General features: G+C 48.7%; 1 protein-coding gene across 1 annotated transcript in view; it reads right to left on the bottom strand.

Moving 5' to 3' along the window:
- Positions 1–390: 390 nt before the first annotated feature.
- NFU1 (NFU1 iron-sulfur cluster scaffold) overlaps positions 391–13892 on the bottom strand; it is a 51974-nt gene continuing 38472 nt past the window's right edge. Inside the window, exons 7-8 of the mRNA XM_075342911.1 lie at positions 5220–5394; positions 391–797 (exon numbers count right to left, since the gene is read on the bottom strand). Of these exons, the coding sequence (XP_075199026.1) occupies positions 750–797; positions 5220–5394 (223 nt within the window). The 3' untranslated portion in view covers positions 391–749. The remainder of the gene's footprint in view (positions 798–5219; positions 5395–13892) is intronic.

Genomic DNA, 13892 nt, shown 5'->3' with positions numbered 1-13892 from the left:
CCAACTTTTATTTCCCCAATAGTTGAGGATCCTAGACTCTGTATAGCATATCCTCTGGATATCTGGCAATAATTTTAATGTCTGTATTTCAAATTTGTGTAATTTATTAGGAGCATGCTTGGAAAAAACAAACAACTGAACACTAGTAGACAGACCTACCTATTGAGGCACCAATTATAATTATTCGAGATTCACAACTGCAAAACCACAGGAGAGCTGCCGCTCCAGACTGTCACCCTGAATATCCAGAGGGGAGTCCAAATGTGTTACCACTTCTGCCCCGCGCCCCCCCCCCCACCCCCCTCCTGAGCATCAAATCACCAATTGTGCATCAGTAGCGCAACATGTCCTTTATACAGTATATGGTAGTAATGACGAGATAGACCTGAGTCTGTGACAACAGGTAAGGTGATGTCAACAACGGATTTTATTTTACACTTTAACTGATAAATAATTCAGCAGAACAGTAACAGGGGTGCATGATGAATATAAATGTGCGCTTCTCTAAAATACCTAGTCAGCTGTCCCCACAAAACACACAGTCATCAGCACTATGGGTTTCACATAAGCGTTGTGGCTTCCCATCACAGCCAACCAAAGCCCAGCAATCATTTTCTAAACTGCACTGTGCAAAAAAAACTCCTTAGCTTTGATTGGCAACTTGAAAGGCCGTGTATATTAGAGGCCCATGATGGGAGTAAGACGACGGTGTATCAGTGGTGGCACAATGGTCTCCATCATCAGGAAGTTCAAGAAGTAGTGGGTTCTTGTCTAACTTCATCATCGTCATCGGTCACCTAAAAAAAGAAGTTCATTTTTTTAAAGAACCTGGTGATACATGTATGATAGTGTGTGTAGTGGTTCACTGAAAAGGAGACATACGTGATACTGTAATCCTCATTAAGAGCAGCCAGGCTTATTGATATCGAAGAATAATCCAAGAGCAGTCACTGAACGAGGTTTTAGCAGTGGGTAAGCCGCACGCTATATAGTGTTCGTGCGCGCAGGCAGACCGCACGCTATATAGTGTTGGTGCGCGCAGGCAGACCGCACGCTATATAGTGTCGGGGCACGCAGGCAAACCACACACTATAGCGTCAGTGCGCACAGGCAGACCGCACGCTATAGTGTCGGTGCGTGCAGGCAGACGACATGCTATAGTGTCGGTGCGTGCAGGCAGACCACATGCTATAGTGTCGGTGCATGCAGGCAGACCACATGCTATAGTGTTGGTGCGTGCAGGCAGACCGCACACTATAGTTTTCTCACATTTGTTTGTACTACTTTTTGGAGTAAATTGAGCCCCCAAAATGCAAAATTGCAAACTGTGCAAAACAATTTAATCTGCCCTTTGTGCTAAAAAAAAAAAAAAATTATATATATCTATATATTAAAGACTGAAGTAAAGAATACTAGTCATAATAAATCCCCCATATTAGGTGGAAAAAGTGGACATTGTTATCGCAGAGTGTGTCGCCCACAATTTTAAGGTACAGCTAAAATAAATATTTTTACACTTACTCAAATGTGCCAAATTTATAGTAACTTATGAGCCCATTTCATTAATTTTCACACAAATGACAGCGAATATTCTATTTATAAAATCAGGCTAATATTCAGCAGATTTGGTCTGGTGTATGATAATAGACACAATGAAGAACAAGCGCAAAATGTGACCGCCCCAGGAGAGATTTCAAAGGTGCATGTAACATGGTGAGATTTATTGGGACCTGACATGAAAGAATGTGTCTGTGTATAACGCTGCACAAGTGAAATCAATGGTGATTTATAGAGCTGTCATATACGGATCACCTGGGAGAACGAGTTACCAGCTGATCTGCTGGAGATTATTATATTAGAGGATTACTCATTCTTTTTATTAGAGTTCATGGGATTAATAAACAGAATTACAGATCTGTATTGTTCACAATAAACAGGGCTTGCAGACTGATCCGGCAAGCTGCAACGCTGACACCTAGAGGCCACTGTGTGATCTGCGATACAAAGATTAAAGGGGTATTCCCAAAAATTCCCCCTCAGCAGTCCTATAGACAATGAAGCAGAGGCCGAGCACGCGCACCTTTGTTCCATTTAAGACGGTTCTGCAGAGTCCTGTTATCCCGATTCTAAAGCACCGATCCCAGGATCACTTGGGGCAACAGCGGTGAGAACCCCAGCGATCAGCAAGTGAGACCTGATCAAATGATGGGAGGGTGTGTGGGGGTGAGTAACCCTTTAACGCGCATTTACAGATCATGAAAAATCATGGGAGATAAGAAAAGGATCGATTCAATCAAATTAGCACGAAGGAGGGATAACTAGGGGGTCATTCCAATCTCAGCCGGTCATGACGTGTCGGCCATAAGAGGAGGTGGGGTTACATTCATAGAAATGAAAGGAAGTTACAGAATCAGCGTGACAACCAGCTGCCCAGTTTCGGTAATTATCATCCACTTTTACACCTAAGGCTGCTTTCACACATCCGGTTTTTGCAGTGAGGCTCAATCCAGCTCAAAAACCTATGCAACGGATGCAGCGAAAAAACGGATCCGTTGCATAAGTTTTTCAATGCGGCCCGTCCGGTTTTTGACAGATGCAGCTTGATACTGAGCATGCGCAGTGCAAAAAAACGCATCCGGCGGCCGTATGTGGTTTTTGCCACAGGACGCCGCATCCGGTGTCCATAGGTTTGCATTGTAATATGCGGTTTTTTCATTGCCCAAAAAAACGTGCCAGGCAACGTTCCATCCGGCCGCCGCATGGGCTAAATATGCTGCAACTGGCAAAAAACGGACGCAACGCAAGGTCATGCGACACAATACGGCGCTAATGCAAGTCTATGCAGAAAAACGCACCCAGAGGCAAAAAAAAGGTTGCGTTTTTTCTGCAAAGCGCAGTATTGTGCCGCTCAGCAAAAACCGGATGTGTGAAAGCAGCCTTATGTGGCCGCCACTTGGATTCATTATTTTGGTGTCAGCCATGGATGGTGGAGATGGATATTACCAGGCGGGGACACAGGAGTTTCTCCATATCTACACTATATATTTCCTCATTATGCATTTTTCCTGCTGTGGCAGGTGATGCGTCTTCCTGAGCAATGTTACGTGGCCACAGCGTTTCACAGCATTTAACTATGATCTATTGGGTGACGTGCTCGGGTGAAGGATCAGTGTATCATCCCTACAGAGGACATGTTCACACCAGCATCATAATCCATCATAACAATGCTTTTCTCATCAGATGATCTTGTTCCCTTTTAGAAATCCTCTTACCCGGGGTGATTTGTTTAAACAAAAAAAAAAAACAATCGATACTTTATTCACGTTCCTGGGTCCAGCGCCAAGTCTCCACCAGTGCTGATGTCATGTTGATAGCACAGCAGCCAATCACTGAGCTCAGTTGCTCTGATGGTGTAAATGCCACGCCCCTGCTCATAGCTGCTGAGCTCACCAATTGGCTGGACTGAAAATACATCAGCGTTGCTATCAATCACTAATATTTGGAGCAGCAGCATAGACTCAGCGCTGCAACCGAGGAGAGCAAGTAAAGGTGTGGTCTCTTTTTGAAACTGCGCCCAGGGTCCGTGATTTTCTGAAAGGGGACGACCTCTTTAGAGGGTTGTCCAAAAAAATGAAAATCTATTACGTCTCCACAGAGTTGCTGATAAGTGTCAGAGCTGGGAATCCCACCACTGGAGCCTTCACCGAACAGGAGGCCCTTTGTCCTCCGACTCTACAGCGGCCAGTGCCTTTGTCCTCCGACTCTACAGCGGCCAGTGCCTTTGTCCTCAGACTCTACAGCGGCCAGTGCCTCTGTCCTCAGACTCTACAGCGGCCAGTGCCTCTGTCCTCAGACTCTACAGCGGCCAGTGCCTCTGTCCTCAGACTCTACAGCGGCCAGTGCCTCTGTCCTCAGACTCTACAGCGGCCAGTGCCTCTGTCCTCAGACTCTACAGCGGCCAGTGCCTCTGTCCTCAGACTCTACAGCGGCCAGTGCCTCTGTCCTCAGACTCTACAGCGGCCAGTGCCTCTGTCCTCAGACTCTACAGCGGCCAGTGCCTCTGTCCTCAGACTCTACAGCGGCCAGTGCCTCTGTCCTCAGACTCTACAGCGGCCAGTGCCTCTGTCCTCAGACTCTACAGCGGCCAGTGCCTCTGTCCTCAGACTCTACAGCGGCCAGTGCCTCTGTCCTCAGACTCTACAGCGGCCAGTGCCTCTGTCCTCAGACTCTACAGCGGCCAGTGCCTCTGTCCTCAGACTCTACAGCGGCCAGTGCCTCTGTCCTCAGACTCTACAGCGGCCAGTGCCTCTGTCCTCAGACTCTACAGCGGCCGGTGCCTCTGTCCTCAGACTCTACAGCGGCCGGTGCCTCTGTCCTCAGACTCTACAGCGGCCGGTGCCTTTGTTCTCCGACTCTACAGCGGTCGGTGCCTTTGTTCTCCGACTCTACAGCGGTCGGTGCCTTTGTTCTCCGACTCTACAGCGGTCGGTGCCTTTGTTCTCCGACTCTACAGCGGTCGGTGCCTTTGTTCTCCGACTCTACAGCGGTCGGTGCCTTTGTTCTCCGACTCTACAGCGGTCGGTGCCTTTGTTCTCCGACTCTACAGCGGTCGGTGCCTTTGTTCTCCGACTCTACAGCGGTCGGTGCCTTTGTTCTCCGACTCTACAGCGGTCGGTGCCTTTGTTCTCCGACTCTACAGCGGTCGGTGCCTTTGTTCTCCGACTCTACAGCGGTCGGTGCCTTTGTTCTCCGACTCTACAGCGGTCGGTGCCTTTGTTCTCCGACTCTACAGCGGTCAGTGCCTTTGTCCTCCGACTCTACAGCGGTCAGTGCCTTTGTCCTCCGACTCTACAGCGGTCAGTGCCTTTGTCCTCCGACTCTACAGCGGTCAGTGCCGCTCCATGCGATCATGAGACTGATGAAGATAACGGAGCACTCTATGGCTATTTCTAATGCACTACTTGTGTGCCTTTTGAACAGGAGAAAAGGAACCTCTGTTTTCGTGGCAAGTGGGACCTCCAGTGATCAGACACTCATTACCAATAGAACAATCGACTGTAAATTTCTCCCCCCCCCTCATGAAACATTTTCAGAAAGCAGAATCTAATAGAATAATCTGCTGAGAACCTCCCTGACATTGGCAGCACTGGTTCCTACATATACTCCATCATGGGCAGTATCCCCCCATATGATCACAGAAGCATGAATAGTTGGGGTACCTGCTCTACGCCCTCCACCTCTGGGATGTAGAACTGCAGCATATTCTGGATGCCGCTCTTCAGGGTGATAATGGAGCTTGGGCAGCTGGTGCAGGAGCCCTGGAGCTTCAGCTGAACAATACCATCCTGGAAGCCTCGGTACAGGACGTCACCACCATCTTCTTGAACCGTTGGTCTGTGGAGATGGAGAGATTGGGACAAATGATCAGGATTCCATATGTAATAAACATAATACGATCATCACAAATTCCTGAGAAGTCTAATCCGTGCAGGGAACAACAACAGGCACCCTACAGATCCATAAAGAGAGCATGTGGGTGAAAATATCACATGTATCAATTACCATGCCCTAATCATATAGTACGCACCTGCCATCTACCTATAAAGACTCAATCCATGGGTTATCATTAAAGCTCCCATTTCTGCTCATCAATGTCTTATATCCAGTGTGCACACTGCTGTAATCCAGGCGTCTACATTGTTCCTCTTTCGGAGCTTGTCCCAATATTTTTTTTTAAATTATTTACAAAAAATTCTATGTTATTACAGATTTATTCTTTGTCATCTGTTGTGTTCTCTGTGATTAAATCTACAGCACAGATTCTGAATTGGTTCATGTGTTTGAAGCACTTTGTTGGATTACTTATGGGACATTATTAATGAAGGGTCATTACAAAATGGAGAGTGTGGAATGATCATGGACTGGTTTTCAGCCACAGAACCACAGTGGGACTGGAACTTCCAGGACGGGGGGCAGAAATCAGCCCAATGGGTATTTATCCATGTCCACTAGGGAGAATTAGGTAAAATTAAGTGATTTACCTTTTGGGCAAGAACCATAAAATGGTCTTAATCTATTAAGACGAGTTCCCTTGTAAAGCTCCCCATATGGATGACATAGCTGCAGACTGACTGATTGTTTGGCTGTCAACTATCAGTCCAGACTGCTCTGTACACAGTAAAGTCCCATCACCCAATAATACACAAACTAATGTCGGCCAAACCCACTGACACTGACTTGTTCGGATGACTGTCTAATCTATAAGGAAGCCCCTGGACAGATGCTTGTCGGGGAGCTAAAGGGGTTGTCCACTACTTTGACATCGATGGTCTATCCTTAAGATAGGTCACCATGGTCTGATCCGCCAGGGTCCAACACTCTGCTCCCCCGCCGATCAGATGTTCTTGGTCCCGGTGGCGGCAGCTGGAAATGCTTGGTTCCGGCGCTGCTCCATCTTCTGATAGCGGCTGCAGCTGGGTACTGTACATCCGCCTCCCATTTTAATCAATGGGAGGCAGATATGCAGTACCCGGCCACTGCCACTATCAGAAAACGGAGCAGCTCTGGAACTGAGCATTTCCGGCTGCCTGCTGTCGCCATCGGGACTGTGAACAGCTGATTGGCGGGAAAGCAGGGTGTTGGACCCCGGCCGATCAGACATTGATGACCTATCCTAAGGGTAGACCATCGATGTCAAAGTAGTGGACAGGCTCTTTAAGGATCTGATTGTGGACAGTGATCCCTTTGTTCTCTGTGGAGATAAGCTGATGCTAAAGATGTCTGGCAGATACATTTTTATCAGGACTGTTGCCTTTAGGTGGATTATGACAGGCTGAGAATCTATGTACGAGCATAGGTAAGAAGGAGAGTTCCTGATAGTCGGCCAATGTAAACATGCACAACACAAATTGTATGCTGGGTGGATCATTTATGTTGGCATAAAAAGCATTGTTGACAGCACCTCGCCCTGTTATATCCAGATGTTACAGGTCACAGCTTAATAGCATTAAAAAGAATCTGTCAGCAGGTTTTTGCTACCCCGTCTGAGCATGATGTAGGGGCAGAGACTCTGATTTCTAGCTTTATATCACTACCTTTATTGGCTGCTGCAGATCTACCAGTTCTCTCAATGCGGAGCTTTGTATAACTGTGCCCACACCACTGATTGGCAGCTTTCTGTTAACACAAGGCAAATGCAGAAAGCTGCTAATCATTGGTGGGGGATGGGGTTTGACTAAATGGTAGCAGGTTTACTAGTCCTTTAGTGGTAATCTCCATCTGATACAAAAGAGATTTTATAAAATCTACAGTAAGAAACTAGTAAGTGACATCGCTGGAATCAGGGTCTCTGTCTCTACATTACGCTGCTCTCAGATTAGGTAGAAAAAACCTGATGACAGATTCCCTTCAGTGATCATTCAATCAGTGATGCAGCACTGATCAACCAGTCCACGGCCCATCTTATGAACCCTCGGGCTAGGTTCAGATGGGCGTTTTTCAGCCCTTACACAGACCACAATGCCCAGAGTGACTGCGGGTCTTTGGCTACGGGATTATAAATTCAGGTCCAAATATATTCAATCCAGGCATTATGGACAGTGAAACAGTATGTCTGAGCCCGGCTTCAGCTTTTCCTTTCACATTCCAGATTGCTTAATTGGCGAGTGATTGTACAGCATGGCACGCTGCCCGATATAGCGCAGGGTGAACACAATTACATGTAATGAGGTGCAGCAGAGATTTTATTTTTAATCTCGGTAGACTCATCATTGATGAACCCGTCCTGCCACTCCTGGGACAGCTCTCTCATTACGGAGTCATGAACCTGACCTGAACGACACCTCCCCAGCCATTATACTGGATCCGCGCCCTCAGGGTGCAGCGTCATAAATTCCATGCGAGGATTAACCAAGTCTATAACATCACAGGATACTGAAACCACAATGTGCCAGGGCGGGGGGTCCGGAATAGGATCTAAACTAAACACTGCACATATGTGACGCAATAGGAAGTATCGGTTCTGCTAGAAAAGTAGAAGCTCTAATTCTCACCGGGACACAACAGTCTGTGCAACCACAGAACCGTGAACCTTTCATGGCACACTTACTTGGCAGTCATTCTCATACAATTTTTTACTCCAGTTTTCCCAATACTTTGCTTTAAAGTGAACCTGTCAGCGGCAATCTGCAGCCCGAACCATGAGCAGCTCTGGGTGCATACTGCTAATCCCTGCCTAACTGTCCCAGCATATACCAACTCACTTTTTATAAAGATCTCTATGTTTTTCTAAAAATCCTTTATGATATGCTAATGAGCTCAGGGACTAGTCGCAAGGGTGTTAGTTCCTGCACTCATTCCGCCCCCTCAGCATGTTAGGACGCCCACAGGGGCATGCTAAGAGGGCAGGATGAGCGCAGGAACTAACGCCCTTGCGACTAGTCTCTGAGCTCATTAGCATATCATACAGGATTTTTAGAAATCCGTTTACATATGTTGGTATATGCTGGGATAGTTAGGCAGGGATTAGCAATATTCACCCAGAACTGTTCGTGGTTCTTTGTGCATAGGGGACGTTACATTCACACTTCAAGGGTTTCATATATCTACAATATTATATATGTATATATATATATATATATATATATATATATATATATATATATATATATATATATATATATATATATATATATATATATATATATATAATTGCCCTATTCTGTCTGTCTGTCTTGCTCCAAAATTATGTCACGTGACAGTGTCACCGTAAGTGTAATAAAAGTGACAACTGTCGGATTGGCCGCTGGGCTCGGCCTGGCCCCCCCCCACGGATTGGCCGCTTGCCTCGGCCTGGCCCCGCCCCCTGCATGGATTAGCCGCTCTGGGCTCGGCCTGGCTCCGCCCCCCCACGGATTGGCCGCTCGCCTCGGCCTGGCTCCACTCCCCACATGGATTAGCCACTCACCCCGGACCTCCGCACGCACCCCCAGAAGAGAGAAGACAGAAGAAAGAAGACCCCGCAGTCATACTCACCAGACGCCGACCGGGTGCAGGTGAGCGCATCAAGGTCCTGCAGCGGCGGAACACACACACACACACTCACTCTCACACACACATCAGATCGCATCCACACACAACAACATCCAGTGATATCGCTTAATTCTCGACGGCGATACTGTGCGTGCAGTGACCTTCCAGGACCTGCCGGAGGATCACATGGCCAGAAGCATGTGGTATCTCCGGATGTTGTGAGTGCGTATGTGCGATATCGTCAGTGTGTGTGTGCGTGTGTGCGTGTATGCGATCGGGTGTGTGCGTGTATGCGATCGGGTGTGTGCGTGTATGCGATCGGATCTGTGAGTGTCGGCAGAGGAGCACGGCGTGCAGCACAGCTGCTGGGACCGCCCACTGGAGGGCACAGGGAGAAGTGGGGTGTGGGTGTATGCGATCAGATGTCTGCGTGTATACTGTCTGATGTGTGACTGTGGAGCACGATGGGGAGTGCGCAGCATGGGGGATGGAGCACGATGGGGGGTGCGCAGCATGGGGGATGAAGCACGATGGGGGGTGCGCAGCATGGGAGATGGAGCACGATGGGGGGTGCGCAGCATGGGGGATGGAGCACGATGGGGAGTGCGCGGCATGGGGGATGGAGCACGATGGGGGGTGCGCAGCATGGGGGATGGAGTACGATGGGGTGCACACCTCCCCCCATAACACACACACACACACACACAGCACCACACGCGCACCGCACAACACACCACACACACACTGGGAACCACAAACACCGCCCTACACAGACACCCACAACGCCGCACACACACAGCACCCAACACACAAACACCGCGGCATACACAAATATACGCACATACCGCGCAACACACACACAGTGCACAAAACATACCTCCCCAAAACACACACACACGCACTCCACACCCACACAAACCGCGCAACACACACAGCACCACACACACCGAACGCTGTAGACACACAGCACTCCACAAACAACGCAACACACACAACGCAACACACATACAACACCGCTCTCACACACACCCCCACCCAGACAACACCCAGAACATTTACAGTGCCCTACACAAACACTGGCAACTAGACACAACAACATAGATATATATAACAAAAAACATACATTAACTACACAAATTCTAGAATACCCGATGCGTTAGAATCGGGCCACCTTCTAGTATATGTATATACATATATATATATTATATATATATATAATGTGTATGTATGTACATGTATATATATGTATGTATGTATGTATGTATGTATGTATGTATGTATGTATGTATGTATGATATGGTGTGTGTGTGTGTGTGTGTGTGTATATGTCCGCTAAAGGAATCCGCACCGTCACAATCACGAAATTTTGCACAGACACCCCATGTGACTCAGGGAACATCATAGACTATGTTTTGATGGCAAAATGTAACCCTGCGCTTTACAGTTACTCTCCAAAAAACCTGCCTTCATTATAGTCAATAGAGCTGCGAGCTAAAGGTTATTAATAGCGGCTGTGATTGGTTGCTATAAGAACAAAGGACATTCATAGTATAACAAGCTTATGTGTGAAGTAATAAGATGTCGGTGGGGAGACGGATAGCGAGAGACAGAGACAGACATAGGCACAGACAGAGTAAGAGGCAGACAGGGAAAGAGAGAGAGAGATAATCAAAGAGACAGACAGAGGCAGACAGACACAGGCAGACAGGCACAGACCAGGAAAGAGAGACAGACCGGGAAAGAGACAGACAGGGAAAGAAGGGAATTTTGTTTACTTACCGTAAATTCCTTTTCTTCTAGCTCCAATTGGGAGACCCAGACAATTGGGTGTATAGCTATTGCCTCCGGAGGCCACACAAAGTATTACACTTAAAAGTGTAAGGCCCCTCCCCTTCTGGCTATACACCCCCAGTGGGATCACTGGCTCACCAGTTTTAGTGCCAAAGCAAGAAGGAGGAAAGCCAATAACTGGTTTAAAGACCAATTCAATCCGAGGAAACATCGGAGAACTGAACCATACCACATGAACAACATGTGTACCCGAAAAAAACAGAAAAACCCAGAGAAAACAGGGCGGGTGCTGGGTCTCCCAATTGGAGCTAGAAGAAAAGGAATTTACGGTAAGTAAACAAAATTCCCTTCTTCTTTTTCGCTCCTAATTGGGAGACCCAGACAATTGGGACGTCCAAAAGCAGTCCCTGGGTGGGTAAAAGAATACCTCGTGATAGGGCCGTCAAACAGCCCTTTCCTACAGGTGGGCAATCGCCGCCTGAAGGACTTATCTACCTAGGCTGGCGTCTGCCGAAGCGTAGGTATGCACCTGAAAATGCTTGGTAAAAGTATGCAGACTCAATCAGGTAGGTGCCTGACACACCTGCTGAGCCGTAGCCTGGTGCCGTAATGCCCAGGATGCACCCACGGCTCTGGTAGAATGGGCCTTCAGCCTTGAGAGAACCAGAAGCCCAGTAGAACTGTAGGTTTCAAGAATTGGTTCCTCGATCCCCCGAGCCAGGGTGGATTCAGAAGCTTGCGACTGTTTACGCCGACCAGCGACAAGGACAAAGAGTGCATCCGGGTGGCGCAGGAGCGCCATGCGGGAAGTAGAACCTGAGTGCTCTCACCAGAACCAACAGATGCAAATCGTTCTGAAATTGATGGACTGGACGAGGACACAAAGAAGGTGAGGTGATATCCTGATTGATATGAAAGTGGGATACCACCTTAGGGAGAAATTCCGGAATCGGACGCAGAACTACCCTGTCCTGGTGAAGGACCAGGAAGGGAGATTTGTATGAGAGCGTTGCTAGCTCGGAAACTCTCCTAAGAGACGAGACCGTTACTAGAAGGCCACTTCCCGAGAAAAGCGGGAAGGGAGACCTCTTTCAAAGGCTCGAAAGGCGGCATCTGGAGAGCAATTAGAACCTTGTTCAGATCCCAGGGCTCTAACGGCCGCTTGTACGGAGTGCTGAGACGACAAACTCCCCGTAGGAACGTGCGTACCTGAGGAAGTCGTTTCTGAAAAAATACAGATAGCGCTGAGACTTGTCCCTAAAGGGAACTGAGCGACAACCCTTTTTCCAACCTAGATTGCAGGAAGGAAGGAAACATAGACGATGCAACCGGCCAGGGAGAAACACCCTGCGCCGAGCACCGAGATAAGAATATCTTCCACGTCCTGTGGTCAATCTTGGCGGACGTTGGTATGCTAGCCTGTCTCATGGTGGCAACCACGTCCTGAGGTAATCCTGACGACACTAGGTTCCAGGACTCAATGCCACACCATCAGGTTGAGGGCCGTAGAATTCAAATGGAAGAATGGCCCTTGAGACAGCCAGTCTGATTGGTCTGGTAGTGCCCCCGGTTAGCCTACCGTGAGGCACCACAGAACCGGGAACCACAACATCCTCGGCCAATCTGTAGCGACGAGGATGGCGCGGCCGCAGTCGGTCCTGATCTAGCGCAGCACTCTGGGCAACAATGCCAGAGGTGGCACATAAGGTAGCTGGAACTGCGACCAATGCTGAACTAAGGCGTCTGCCGCCAGAGCTCGATGATTGTGAAACCGTGCCATGAAGCTGGCACATTGTTGTTGTGCCGTGACGCCATTAGATCGACGTCCGGCCTCTGTCAGCGGCGCCAGATCTCCCGAAACCCGTCCGGGTGAAGAGACCATACCCTTTCGGCCACACCCCGGCGACTTAGGAAGTCAGCTTCCTAGTTTTCCACGCCTGGGATGTGAACTGTGGATATGGTGGATGCCGTGTCTTCCACCCACATCAGAACCTGCCGGACTTCCTGGAAGGCTTGCCGGTTGCGCGTTCTTCCTTGGTGGTTGATGTATGCCACCGCTGTGGAGTTGTCCGACTGAAGTCGGATTTGCTTGCTGTCCAGCTGCTGTTGGAAGGTTTGTAGGGCAAGATACACTGCTCTGTGTTCAAGAACATTGATCTGAAGGGTGGACTCTTGCTGAGTCCACGTACCGTGAGCGCTGTGGTGGAGAAAAACTGCTCCCCACCCTGATAGACTCGCGTCTGTCGTAACTATCGCCCAGGATGGGGATAGGAAGGACCTTCTTTTTGACCATGAGGTGGGAAGAAGCCACCACCGTAGAGATTCCTTGGCCGCCTGAGAAAGAAAGACGACTCTGTTGAGGGAGGTCGACTCCCCGTCCCATTGGCGGAGAATGTCACATTGTAGTGGACGCAGATGAAACTGCGCGAAAAGAACTGCCTCCATTGCTACCATCTTACGCAGGAAGTGCATGAGGCGTCTCAATGTGTGCGACTGGTTCTTAAAGAAGAGATTGCAGCCCGTAGTGAATGCTGTTTGTCTAGCGGAAGCTTCACTATCGCTGAGAGAGTATGAAACTCCATGCCTAGATATGTTAGCGATAGGGTCGGGGTCGGATCTGACTTCAAAAAGTTGATGATCCACCCAAAACTCTAGAGAGTCTCCAGCGCAACGTTCGGGCAGTGTCGGCATGTTTCCTAAGAGAGTGCCTTGACAAGTAGATCGTCTAAATATGGGATCACAGAGTGACCCTGAGAGTGCAGGACTGTGACTACTGCTGCCCTGACCTTGGCGAAGACCAGTGGGACTGTCGCTAGCCGGAAGGTAGAGCTACGAACAGAAGGTGTTCGTCTCCTATAACGAAGCGTAGAAACGCTAGTGCTCTGGATCAATCGGCACGTGTGGATAAGCATCCTTGATGCCTAATGATGCTAGGAAATCTCCTTGGGACATTGAGGCGATGACATGGCGGAGGGATTCCATCCGGAACCGCCTGGTGTCCACGAGCTTGCTGAGCAGTTTTAGATCCAGAACGGGACGGAACGGCCCGTTCTTATAGGCACCGCAAATAA

This window comes from Anomaloglossus baeobatrachus, chromosome 4 (genome assembly GCF_048569485.1).
Source record: "Anomaloglossus baeobatrachus isolate aAnoBae1 chromosome 4, aAnoBae1.hap1, whole genome shotgun sequence".
Taxonomy (NCBI): domain Eukaryota; kingdom Metazoa; phylum Chordata; class Amphibia; order Anura; family Aromobatidae; genus Anomaloglossus; species Anomaloglossus baeobatrachus.
This window is presented reverse-complemented; position numbering and strand designations above follow the sequence as displayed.